This window comes from Schistocerca nitens, chromosome 2, assembly GCF_023898315.1.
Source record: "Schistocerca nitens isolate TAMUIC-IGC-003100 chromosome 2, iqSchNite1.1, whole genome shotgun sequence".
In the NCBI taxonomy this organism is placed as follows: domain Eukaryota; kingdom Metazoa; phylum Arthropoda; class Insecta; order Orthoptera; family Acrididae; genus Schistocerca; species Schistocerca nitens.
In genome coordinates this window covers 253,791,098-253,804,549 of record NC_064615.1, presented here as the reverse complement: position 1 = coordinate 253,804,549, position 13,452 = coordinate 253,791,098, and the positions used below count along the sequence as shown (strand labels likewise).

Genomic DNA, 13,452 nt, shown 5'->3' with positions numbered 1-13,452 from the left:
AAATAAGAGAAATCAGAGCTCGCACGGAAAGTCACAGTCGTTTGTTTTTTCCTCATGCTGTTCGAGAATGGAATAACAGAATTATTGCAAAGGTGGTTCGATGTACCTTTTGCCAGGTAGTTAAGTGTGATTTGTAGAGTAGCCTTGTAGATGGAGATTTATGCAATGTGTCCACCCCTCTTACAACAATTAAGGTCTGTAGGCTTTCGATAATGTAGCTGGAGTTTACCGGTTACCGGAACGTCGATGTCGGCTTGAGGGCGCCCTGAGGTGGAGAGCCCGGTGTTTTAGCGAGGCGCCGTGCAGTGGCAACTGCAGGCTAGTGTGCCAGTGCTGCGCTCTGCAGGGGAACAGGAGAGGTAGCAAGCAGACAGCCTCCGCGCATCTGCACGCACGGGGCGCCCAGCCCAGCAGCAGCTGCCGGCGATGCCACAGCGCCGCAAGAAAGCCGTGATTTATTGCGCTCCGCTTTATGCAAAGAAACTTGCGCCAGAAATGCTGTCGCCACAAGCTGTGGCCCCGTTCTCGCTCCGCAACTACTGCTCTCCGCGTCCCTGTCGGCTGGCACATTTACAGCTACCGACACCTCTACGTGCTTACCGTCTCCCCAGCAACGTAAATATCATGATTCTGACACAGGCATGCGTATTTTTTTTAATTCTGTCAGCGGCAGTGGATCATACATTTACCACAATTATGTTAGAAACAGTTCAACTTCCCCGGTTCGAACTAAGTTCTTTGGGAGGTAGCTAGGCAAATTCCAGCTACACAAACACGAAACTTAGACGCTCTGCAATATAATCAGGAATAATCAATCCAAAACAGCAGCAGTGTTTTCATTAATAAACATCCAGTATTAGGCAGTATTCGGACAAACCACATGGAAAGAACAAACAAAATACCTTGCTATCTGTGTACCCCACTGATGTCAGTGTTCTTCACAAGGGAACCTCCCCATCGCACCCCCTTCAGATTTAGTTATAAGTTGGGACAGTGCATAGGCCCTGAAAAATGAACACAGACCAATCGAGAAAACAGCAAGAAGTTGTGTGGAACTATGAAAAAAATAAGCAAAATATACAAACTGAGTAGTCCATGGCAAGATAGGCAACATCAAGGATAATGTGAGCTCAGGAGCGCCGTGGTCCCGTGTTTAGTACGGCAGCTGCGGAACGAGAGGTCCTTGGTTCAAGTCTTCCCTCGAGTGAAAAGTTTAATCTTTGATTTTCAGACAATTATTATCTGACAAACTCTTATGTTTTCATCACTTTTTGGGAGTGATTATCACATCCACAAGAAAACCTAAATAGGGCAAGGTAGAAGAATCTTTTTTCCCATTCGCCAAGTTTACAAGTTAGATGGGTCGACAACATATTCGTGTCATGTGACGCACATGCCGTCACCAGTGTCGTATAGAATATATCAGACGTGTTTTCCTGTAGAGGAATCGGTTGACCTATGACCTTGCGATCAAATGTTTTCGGTTCCCATTGGAGAGGCACGTCCTTTCGTCTACTAATGGCACGGTTTTGGGGTGCGGTCGTAAAATACAGGTACTAAACTTATTACAGTGAAAAGAGACGTCAATGAACAAAAGGACAGATCATAACTTTGCGAAAATAAAAATAGTAAACTTTTCACTCGAGGGATACTTGAACCAAGGACCTCTCGTTCCGCAGCTGCTCACTCTAACTACGGGACCACGGCGCTCCTGAGCTCACACTATGCTTGATGTTGCCTATCTTGCCATGAACTACTCAGTTTGTATATTTTGCTTATTTTCTTCATAGTTCCACACAACTTCTTCCTGTTTTCTCGATTGATCTGTGTTCATTTTTCAGGGCCTATCCACTGTGCCAAATTATAACTAAATCTGATGGGTGTGCGATGGGGAGGTTCCCTTGTCAGTAAAGAACTTTATTCTACAACGAATCTTTAACTGTTCAAAGACACTATTCAACCGACAGTACCATACTCGCTGATCATACGTATCTGCATATACCTATGTAATGCTGAGCAGGCCACTGGATGTCGCGATAGGCGGACCCGTCAGAATAAAAAAGGAGGGAATATTGTGTTGTCAGTAGAGAAATTGTAACAGAACGGGTCGGTTGGAAGAACTCACTGACTTCGAAGGTGTAAATGAAGTGACGAGTCGTGCGCTAGTGATATGCTCTAGCACCGCTTACACAAGGTACAGAAGGGCAGTGTATTGGCGAATCTGCCATTTGTACTCAGGTAATTCGTATGAAAAGCTATCCGATGTGAATATGGCTACATGAGGGGAATTAAGAGACTTTGAACGCGGAATGGTAGTTGGAGCTAGACTCACGGGATATTCAGTTTCGGAAATCTTTATGGAATTCAACATTCTTAGAGTCACAGTGTCAAGAATGTGCCAAGAATACCAAGCTTCAGGCATTAACTGTGTGTGTGTGAAATCTTATGGGACTTAACTGCTAAGATCATCAAAAAAATGGTTCAAATGGCTCTGAGCACTATGGGACTCAACATCTTAGGTCATAAGTCCCCTAGAACTTAGAACTACTTAAACCTAACTAACCTAAGGACATCACACACACCCATGCCCGAGGCAGGATTCGAACCTGCGACCGTAGCAGTCTCGCGGTTCCGGACTGCAGCGCCAGAACCGCTAGTAAGATCATCAGTCCGTAAGCTTACACACTACTTAACCTAAATTATCCTATCCGTAAGCTTACACACTACTTAACCTAAATTATCCTAAGGACAAACACACACACACCCATGCCCGAGGGAGGACTCGAACCTCCGCCGGGACCAGCCGCACAGTCCATGACTGCAGCGCCCCAGACCGCTCGGCTAATCCCGTGCGGCAGGCGTAAACTCTCACCACAGATAATGCAGTAGCCGACAGCCTTCACTTAATGATCGAGAGCAGCGGCGTTTGCGTAGAGTTGTCATTGCTAATAGACAAGCAACACTGCGCGATATCAGTGTAGGACAGAGCGGCGAAATTTGGCGTTAATGGGCTACGGCAGCAGACGACCGACGCGAGTTCTTTTGCTAATAGCACGGCATCGAGTGCAGAACCTCTTCTGGTCTCGTGACCACACCGGTAGGGTCCCAGACGAATAGAAGACCGTAGCCTGGTCAGATGAGTCCTGATTTTAGTTGGTAAGAGCTGATGGTAGGGTTCGAGTGTGGCGCAGATCTCACGAAGCCATAGACCCAAGTCGTCAGTAGGGCACTATGCGAGGTGGTGGTGGTTCCACAATGTCTGCGCTGTGTTCATGTGGACTGGGTCCTCTGGTCCAACTGAAACCATCATTGACTGGAAATTGTTACGTTCGGCTACTAGGAGACCATTTGCACCATTCATGGACTTCGTGTTCCCAGACAACGATGCGCCATGTCACCGGGCCACAGCTGTTCACGACTGGTTTCAAGAATATTCTGGAAAGTTCCATCAAATGGTTTGGCCACCCATATCGCCCGACATGAATCCCATCGAACATTCGTGGGACACAATCGAGAGGTCAGTTCGTTCACAAAATCCAGCACCGGCAACACTTTCACAGTTATGGACGGCTATAGAGGCAGTGTGGCTCAATATTTCTGAAGGGGACTTGCAACGACTTGTTGAGTTCATGACACGCCGAGCTGTTGAACTACGCCAGGCAAAAGGAGGTCCGAGGCGATGTTGGCAGGTATTCAGTGACTTTTGTCATCTCACTGCACTTTATGCCCTCTACCGGTAGCTGAGTGGTCAGCGTGACAGAATGTCAATCCTAAGGGCCCGGGTTCAATTCCCGGCTGGGTCGGAGATTTTCTCCGCTAAGGAATTGGGTGTTGATGTTGTCCTAATGATCACCATTTCATCCCCATCGACGCGCAAGTCGCCGAAGCGGCGTCCAATCGTAAGACTTGCACCCGGCGAACTGTCTACCAGACGGGAGACTCTAGTCATACGACATTTACGATTCAAGCGTTCCCCAACTTGGCTTCACCACCATTAACATCCAGTAACAGTGGACTGACCTGGTATTGTAGAGAAAACGGTCTACCCGACCGGAGGCCCTTGGCACAAGACATTTACATTTTACTGTACTTTATCAAATGACTTTGATTTGATAAAGAAAACTACACTTACAGTTAAGTATAAAGTAAAACGATAATAGCTACTGCAAACAAAAAAGCAAAGCCTACATTAGAGCTTGAAAACGACTAAAATTCCAATCAGGGGTATATAATTTGAGGACACTGTAGTAATGGAGTGAGAGAATGGATGGGTATAGGACAGAAAGGTGTAAGTGACGTAATACACGCAGTGAAGACAGGAGAAAAAGAAATTGGTGTTACTGACTGAGTAAAAGAGAAAGAAGCATAACTGGGACAAGACGGAAGCACTTTCTTTACTGTTTCACAAACAGAAAACTGACCATATCAGTTACATTTTTAGTGAAAAGTTATGAGGTTGACAAAAATAAATCCTTCAGATTTTTTTTCTTAAATGCAACGGCCCACTGAATTATGCGCAGGCTGCAGGCTAGTTCGTTCCAGAGGCGAGCAGCAGTAACAGAGGAGTTTGTTAGTGTTTTCGCTTTACGGGTGGACACAGCTAGGGTACCCGATAAGTGAGACCAAGTGCTGCGACTGTAACGAGATGACAGTGATTTGATCTCCGATGTGAGGTACAGGGCCGCATCCACACGAAGAGCAGATGAAGTAGGCACAGAGCCATATCGCGTGTTGGTCACGTAATACCTTTGGACGATATTTCAGTGCCGTAACTCAACATAGTATTGGAATGCTATTCTCATTAGAAGTCGTTATCCATTTGCTGTAGCTTAATACTAGTTGTATACTGTGTCTGTAATCTTCCCTTTTCAGATAAAGTGGTAATTCATATTCATTGCTCCGTTCTATAATTTAGTCAATGCTAGATAACCGAGGAATTACCTCCATGTAAACAGTGATGACAGAAGTAAAAGGCACGAAGTTCATATATTAGGAAGGTGCGTAAGTTCGCAGCGTTTTTCCATAAGATCAATAAACACCACAGACACACATAACAGAGACGTTATTCACCAATAATACTGGGTGTTTCAAAAATGACCGGTATATTTGAAACGGCAATAAAAACTAAACGAGCAGCGATAGAAATACACCGTTTGTTGCAATATGCTTGGGACAACAGTACATTTTCAGGCAGACAAACTTTCGAAATTACAGTAGTTACAATTTTCAACAACAGATGGCGCTGCGGTCTGGGAAACTCTATAGTACGATATTTTCCACATATCCACCATGCGTAGCAATAATATGGCGTAGTCTCTGAATGAAACTACCCGAAACCTTTGACAACGTGTCTGGCGGAATGGCTTCACATGCAGATGAGATGTACTGCTTCAGCTGTTCAATTGTTTCTGGATTCTGGCGGTACACCTGGTCTTTCAAGTGTCCCCACAGAAAGAAGTCACAGGGGTTCATGTCTGGCGAATAGGGAGGCCAATCCACGCCGCCTCCTGTATGTTTCGGATAGCCCAAAGCAATCACACGATCATCGAAATATTCATTCAGGAAATTAATGACGTCGGCCGTGCGATGTGGCCGGGCACCATCTTGCATAAACCACGAGGTGTTCGCAGTGTCGTCTAAGGCGGTTTGTACCGCCACAAATTCACGAAGAATGTCCAGATAGCGTGATGCAGTAATCGTTTCGGATCTGAAAAATGGGCCAATGATTCCTTTGGAAGACATGGCGGCCCAGACCAGTACTTTTTGAGGATGTAGGGACGATGGGACTGCAACATGGGGCTTTTCGGTTCCCCATATGCGCCAGTTCTGTTTATTGACGAAGCCGTCCAGGTAAAAATAAGCTTCGTCAGTAAACCAAATGCTGCCCACATGCATATCGCCGTCATCAATCCTGTGCACTATATCGTTAGCGAATGTCTCTCGTGCAGCAATGGTAGCGGCGCTGAGGGGTTGCCGCGTTTGAATTTTGTATGGATAGAGGTGTAAACTCTGGCGCATGAGACGATACGTGGACGTTGGCGTCATTTGGACCGCAGCTGCAACACGGCGAACGGAAACCCGAGGCCGCTGTTGGATCACCTGCTGCACTAGCTGCGTGTTGCCCTCTGTGGTTGCCGTACGCGGTCGCCCTACCTTTCCAGTACGTTCATCCGTCACGTTCCCAGTCCGTTGAAATTTTTCAAACAGATCCTTTATTGTATCGCTTTTCGGTCCTTTGGTTACATTAAACCTCCGTTGAAAACTTCGTCTTGTTGCAACAACACTGTGTTCTAGGTGGTGGAATTCCAACACCAGAAAAATCCTCTGTTCTAAGGAATAAACCATGTTGTCTACAGCACACTTGCACGTTGTGAACAGCACACGCTTACAGCAGAAAGACGACGTACAGAATGGCGCACCCACAGACTGCGTTGTCTTCTATATCTTTCACATCACTTGCAGCGCCATCTGTTGTTGAAAATTGTAACTACTGTAATTTCGAAAGTTTGTCCGCCTGAAAACGTACTGTTGTCCCAAGCATATTGCAACAAACAGTGTATTTCTATCGCTGCTCGTTTAGTTTTTATTGCCGTTTCAAATATACCGGTCATTTTTGAAACACCCTGTATATTCCCTGCAGTATTTACAACAGTCTGCCAACGCTGCGGTAATTTTTCAATTCCACAGCTGTAGAGACCACGTGGTTTTGAAGCGAAAACTCGTCGATCCATGTTCGGAGCGCATTTTCATCCGGAAAGGAAGTTCGTCGAAGGTTGTTCGACAGAGATCGGAAAAGGTGAAAATCTCAGGGCGCAAAATCAGGTGAATAAGACGGGTGCGGAATGACTTCCCAACCCAATTCCTGTGTAGTGACTTCATGGTCATTGCACTTGGATGTAAAGATACCATTTCTCGTTACCAGCAACGATACAGGATAGGCATAGCCGGTATTGTTCACGAGCCAATTGATGACGAGCGAGCAGAGATGTACACACGGCCACCCGCAAATTTTGGTGATGTTGGCTTAGAGCATGGAGTACACAGACATCCGATTTTTGTACCTCCTCCATTGCCTGCAAATCACGCACGATGATGGAATGATCACAGTCCATCACATTTGCCAATTCTCGTGTACACTGACGCGGATCATTGTGGATTAATGCGTTTAAACGATCTTCATCAAAGCCCTTGTGAAGTGACAGGCGAGTTGTGGCGCCCTGAAAATAGTCTAAGTTCAGAGTTGGTAACTACTGCTGGGGCCGCTCGGCAAGCCGCGGCTCGTTAGCAACCGCACGATGCCACAACGACCGGACCACGTGGTGACGCTGTGTCGATGAAGGAGGCATGTAGGGAGTGCCAAAGATGGCGGACTTCGTGAAACCTTAATGGCAGGCATTTCACAGTTCATATAGAAACTAATAGCAGCCACATGAATCACGATACCTCAAAAAGAAACATGTACATTACCATTATTTGCATGACAATTCTGATGGTGTAGTCAGATTTTCAATATCTTTATTAGTTTAAAGTTCAGTATCTGGCGATAAATTATACAAGTAACACCCAGCAACGAATTTCCAAAACCTGAACGTTTCATCCGATTTTATCGATCGGCGTGTCTTTAGACAGCTATTAGTGTAAACCTAAACTGGTATAAATTACAGGCATGTAACTTGAATAGTACTTGAGTTATTGGAGGTCAAAGTGGCTGATTATTATCGATCGCGTCAGGCCATAAATACTCCACACTTGCACGAAAAAACGGTAGCACCATGCGTATAAATACACTCCTGGAAATTGAAATAAGAACACCGTGAATTCATTGTCCCAGGAAGGGGAAACTTTATTGACACATTCCTGGGGTCAGATACATCACATGATCACACTGACAGAACCACAGGCACATAGACACAGGCAACAGAGCATGCACAGTGTCGGCACTAGTACAGTGTATATCCACCTTTCGCAGCAATGCAGGCTGCTATTCTCCCATGGAGACGATCGTAGAGATGCTGGATGTAGTCCTGTGGAACGGCTTGCCATGCCATTTCCACCTGGCGCCTCAGTTGGACCAGCGTTCGTGCTGGACGTGCAGACCGCGTGAGACGACGCTTCATCCAGTCCCAAACATGCTCAATGGGGGACAGATCCGGAGACCTTTCTGGCCAGGGTAGTTGACTTACACCTTCTAGAGCACGTTGGGTGGCATGGGATAGATGCGGACGTGCATTGTCCTGTTGGAACAGCAAGTTCCCTTGCCGGTCTAGGAATGGTAGAACGATGGGTTCGATGACGGTTTGGATGTACCGTGCACTATTCAGTGTCCCCTCGACGATCACCAGTGGTGTACGGCCAGTGTAGGAGATCGCTCCCCACACCATGATGCCGTGTGTTGGCCCTGTGTGCCTCGGTCGTATGCAGTCCTGATTGTGGCGCTCACCTGCACGGCGCCAAACACGCATACGACCATCATTGGCACCAAGGCAGAAGCGACTCTCATCGCTGAAGACGACACGTCTCCATTCGTCCCTCCATTCACGCCTGTCGCGACACCACTGGAGGCGGGCTGCACGATGTTGGGGCGTGAGCGGAATACGGCCTAACGGTGTGCGGGACCGTAGCCCAGCTTCATGGAGACGGTTGCGAATGGTCCTCGCCGATACCCCAGGAGCAACAGTGTCCCTAATTTGCTGGGAAGTGGCGGTGCGGTCCCCTACGGCACTGCGTAGGATCCTACGGTCTTGGCGTGCATCCGTGCGTCGCTGCGGTCCGGTCCCAGGTCGACGGGCACGTGCACCTTCCGCCGACCACTGGCGACAACATCGATGTACTGTGGAGACCTCACGCCCCACGTGTTGAGCAATTCGGCGGTACGTCCACCCGGCCTCCCGCATGCCCACTATACGCCCTCGCTCAAAGTCCGTCAGCTGCACATACGGTTCACGTCCACGCTGTCGCGGCATGCTACCAGTGTTAAAGACTGCGATGGAGCTCCGTATGCCACGGCAAACTGGTTGACACTGACTGCGGCGGTGCACAAATGCTGCGCAGCTAGCGCCGTTCGACGGCCAACACCGCGGTTCCTGGTGTGTCCGCTGTGCCGTGCGTGTGATCATTGCTTGTACAGCCCTCTCGCAGTGTCCGGAGCAAGTATGGTGGGTCTGACACACCGGTGTCAATGTGTTCTTTTTTCCATTTCCAGGAGTGTATATTTATTCGTCTGTGTCTTTGTTTGTATCCAATATACACTATTCATGAAGAAATTGGTTAAATATTTACTGTGTTTAGAAAGCACAGAGACATTAGGTGCCGGCCGCGGTGGTCTCGCGGTTCTAGGCGCTCAGTCCGGAACAGCGCGACCGCTACGGTCGCAGGTTCGAATCCTGCCTCCGGCATTGATGTCTGTGATGTCCTTTGGTTAGTTAGGTTTAAGTAGTTCTAAGTTCTAGGGGACTGATGACCACAGATGTTGAGTACCATAGTGCTCAGAGCCATTTGAACCATTTGAGACATTAGGCTACTGCTATTCCTTTGATATATGTTTACTAAATTTGTTCATGTATTTAATAATGTGTGTTAGAGCGTGTTTATGGTCCAGCCGTAGGAATATTTATTTAATTTTGAGCTATTTAAATGTAAATCCAGTATATCGAATGTGTTTCAAAATGTTTGTGAGTGTGCCTTGGTTTGGAGACATGGAGGGAACGCTCTAGCCAATCACAGCGCTCGTTACTAAGGTAGGCACTAGTGGAGTGAATGGAGGGGCAGTTCTGAACAGTGCGGCGCGAGGGACAGTTGCAGAGGACACGGGAGGGTTCTGGACAGTATGGGAGAGGACACGAGAGAGTCCTGGACAGGAGGACGGCACGACGGACGCACGGTCGCGGGAACGGCTGGACGTGGAGTAGCGACTGATAGTCGCGGGGAAAGGCTTAGGGAGAGGAGCAGTTTGCACGTGGCTGCGGGAGATAGAAATATTTCATAGTGCCGACTTGTGCATTTGTGAGATTTCCTTGGCTTCTGCAGTGAAGACGAAGTACGCATTTAGAAGTGAATGTCTCGCGAGCTATGTTGTTCATAACTAATTACGTGAAGTAGGAATCTATTATTTACCTGTTATTCAACTTATATTTTATTTAATTGCTGGACCATCGACACCAATAAGTGTTTTACAGTAATAAAGGGAATTCTTAAAGGTACTTCTGCCATCATACCCATCATTTAACGTGGTTAAAATAGTACCTGCAGAATTTGTTTAATTGCACTCTTTCATTTATAAATTTCTATATAACATTCAAAATTCGCAATTGCCGAGTGATAGGAACCTTCGATCATTTGATTCATGTGTATATTTATATTGTATGCTGTAGACTCAGCAGTGTTTGGCTTGCAACGCGGCAACTACGTATCCCAGCCCCTAGACAACGAAACCAGCTAAAATTTTCAACATTTCAGCTCTGAGTCGCAGGGTACGTAGTTGAAGGCCACACACAACCACATCATTATTTTTTGAAAGCCCGCACCCTATGGTCTTCCTGTACATAGAGAGTCACGAATGTCATAACGATCCTCCTTAAAACGAGAAAATCTTGTCTTGCAACAGTGAGCAACAAATAAAATACGACATAAATTAATCCATAGCGACCGGAATCCCTAAGTGTGAAACATAAACGCTACCAACTTACTCACCAACCTAATACTTTCTGCTGTATCCGTGGACTGCAGCTACTCAGCAACGCAGCTGTGGCTGCCAGGTTGCTAGACCACAGCCATCCGCTGGTGACCTCAGTACTACACCAATTGGACACCGCTTGTAGATAAAAACATTGGCTTGCATACACACGTCACCATCACAACTTGTTTTCAAGCTAGCCTGTGGCCATGTGCACAGATAACCGTGCCCCTGCCACTGACAGCACCGGCACTCACACCTCAGGTGGCCCTGATACAGTCACCGAACCATTTGCCTACACTGATCATATGTCCAGTGGAGTGCACAATAAGTATCTACCCACTCAGTAGGTATTTAAGTGAGTGCATGGCACCAAGAAGGCAGCTCCAGCTGAGATTGTAGTCCTGGATGATCAGCACAGCAGTATAGCAATGAACAGCCAAGCAGTCGTCATGGGAAGCCATCGCTAGCCAGTGACGGTGGCCTGTTTATTCAGGGACAGTGTACAGCGAAGATCGAGTTAGTATCTATGTGATCTTCTAGGTCAGTTACAAACCATGTTATACGTTCTGTAGGAGTTATACTATCAGTGTTACTCAACCACTCAGTTGATACTGAACCGGTGAGTGAACTTTGCTAACCCATTGTGGAACTTTGTTCGACAATTTCATTTATCTGTGAATCATTCCTGTTGGTGTGGCCATGTGACCCCTTAGAAAAAAAAAATGTTCAAATGTGTGTGAAATCTTATGGAACTTAACTGCTAAGGTCATCAGTCTCTAAGCTTACACACTACTTAACCTAAATTATCCTAAGGACAAACACACACACACACCTATGCCCGAGGGAGGACACGAACCTCCGCCTGGACCAGCCACACAGTCCATGACTGCAGCGCCTTAGAAACCCCTTAGATGTTACTAATATTTTGTTGTATGTTCTGTTGTATAATAATAGTGTCGGTTATATTCTGCCGTCTGGGAATATTATTTAGTGAGTGTTACCAATTCAATTACAACACTTTTATACACAGATAATGTGGTTTGCGGAAATGGGCTATGCTGGTAACTAGTCAGCCGCCGGCCGCGGTGGTCTCGCGGTTCTAGGCGCGCAGTCCGGAACCGCGCGACTGCTACGGTCGCAGGTTCGAATCCTGCCTCGGGCATGGATGTGTGTGATGTCCTTAGGTTAGTTAGGTTTAAGTAGTTCTAAGTTCTAGGGGACTGATGACCACGGCTGTTAAGTCCCATAGTGCTCAGAGCCATTTGAACCATTTTTGAACTAGTCAGCCAACGTAAAAAGTAGTAGCTTTGATTTGTATTACAAATTTTTGTCTGTGTAAAAGTATGCTAATACTCAGTATAGTCAGTGACAACATTCACTTCTGCCGTTATTTCACATTTGCATGTTCATACACTCACATAGAAATTTTTGAATGATAATTTTGTTTACATCCTACTGGATGGCTTGACCCCACTGTGCCTCTGATACTTTCAGATATGGACAGCTTGTATCGCAGGCAGACCCATCTCGCCAGAGGTGGGCAGATGCCAAGGAAACTTGTAGAACTGATGCTGCTGCTGCTGCTGGCAATGGTGCCGCAAGCCGCGGGATCGACACCTGAAGTGGGCACTGGCCTTTACGGTAAGTTCTGAGTCACTACTGACAGATCTCACTGGAATCCTGTCATGCAGTCAGTGTCAATCATTATCATTTACTGCCAAGTAAGGAACAAGATTAAGTTGTAGTCATAAACTCACCATAAACAGAGAGAAAAGTGACTTGCTAAGTTAATAATAACTGTGCAAAGAACATCGGCGTCTGCAGGTACTAGGGCTATGGCTATTTTTCATTCCATCCTCCAATCGATTGCGAGAATTCTGGGAAGTTTTGTGTAGATGTGTTGCACAGTGTCTCTAACAAGCCTGTCTATTGCGTCACATCACACTCCTCAGAACTGATCATACAGTCTGCAAATAAAGCTGCCTAGAGAGTAGCGTCTGCCGCCAACAGTGAGGTGCATGAAGAGAGGTTTCGCCTGATTTCATGCAGCCCACATAACGTAACTGTCATGCATTTCCTTCTGCATGACAGTTCTCGCCCGCGCACTACAGGGGCAACGAAGATGATCCTGCAGCATTTTCGATGGCAATTGTTCGGTCATCCACCATATGGTCCAAACTTGGCTCCCTCTGATTTTGATCTCTTTGCTCACATGAAGGGCAGTGTTTTGGCATGGACAGCGAGCTGAAAACCAGTGTAGGGAATTGGAGGAAATCACCTTCTATGACAAGGGTACTGGAAAGCTGTTACCATGCTATGACAAACATCGAAGTCAGAGCGGCTATAAGGAGTACCTAAAATGTTGCAAACAAAACATTTTTGATTTTCACTGCAGTTTCAGTTTCGCAATAGAACAGAGGTTGAGAAAAGAATAGCCCTCGTATGCTCTCCAAGACAGAGAAAGATTCAAAAATTATGCAGTGAAACTGTCTATGAAACCAATAACATCGCTTGGTAACTCAGTTGGTTAAGCGACTTATTACTTTTAGTACATTTGTGCTTTACTATACTGGTGTAATTAATTTTAGTGCCTTTGTATTTCTGACTGTGTTACTGTAAAAACTATCGTGGCTTTGGTCTTCTAAACATTGGCTACAAACTGTACTCAGTGATAGTCAATAACCACATGAAGAATATCACAGATGCTGTAATTTCTGAAGAATAGAACGTATTGAGATCAGGACGTCCATTGTAATAAAAAGCATTATAGGAAAACA

General features: G+C 46.3%; 1 protein-coding gene across 1 annotated transcript in view; it reads left to right on the top strand.

Annotated features, from left to right (window-relative positions):
• Positions 1-13,452, top strand: part of LOC126234960 (uncharacterized) — a 561,291-nt gene that overhangs the window by 312,933 nt on the left and 234,906 nt on the right. Inside the window, exon 3 of the mRNA XM_049943699.1 lies at positions 12,170-12,316. Within this exon, the coding sequence (XP_049799656.1) occupies positions 12,172-12,316 (145 nt within the window). The 5' untranslated portion in view covers positions 12,170-12,171. The remainder of the gene's footprint in view (positions 1-12,169; positions 12,317-13,452) is intronic.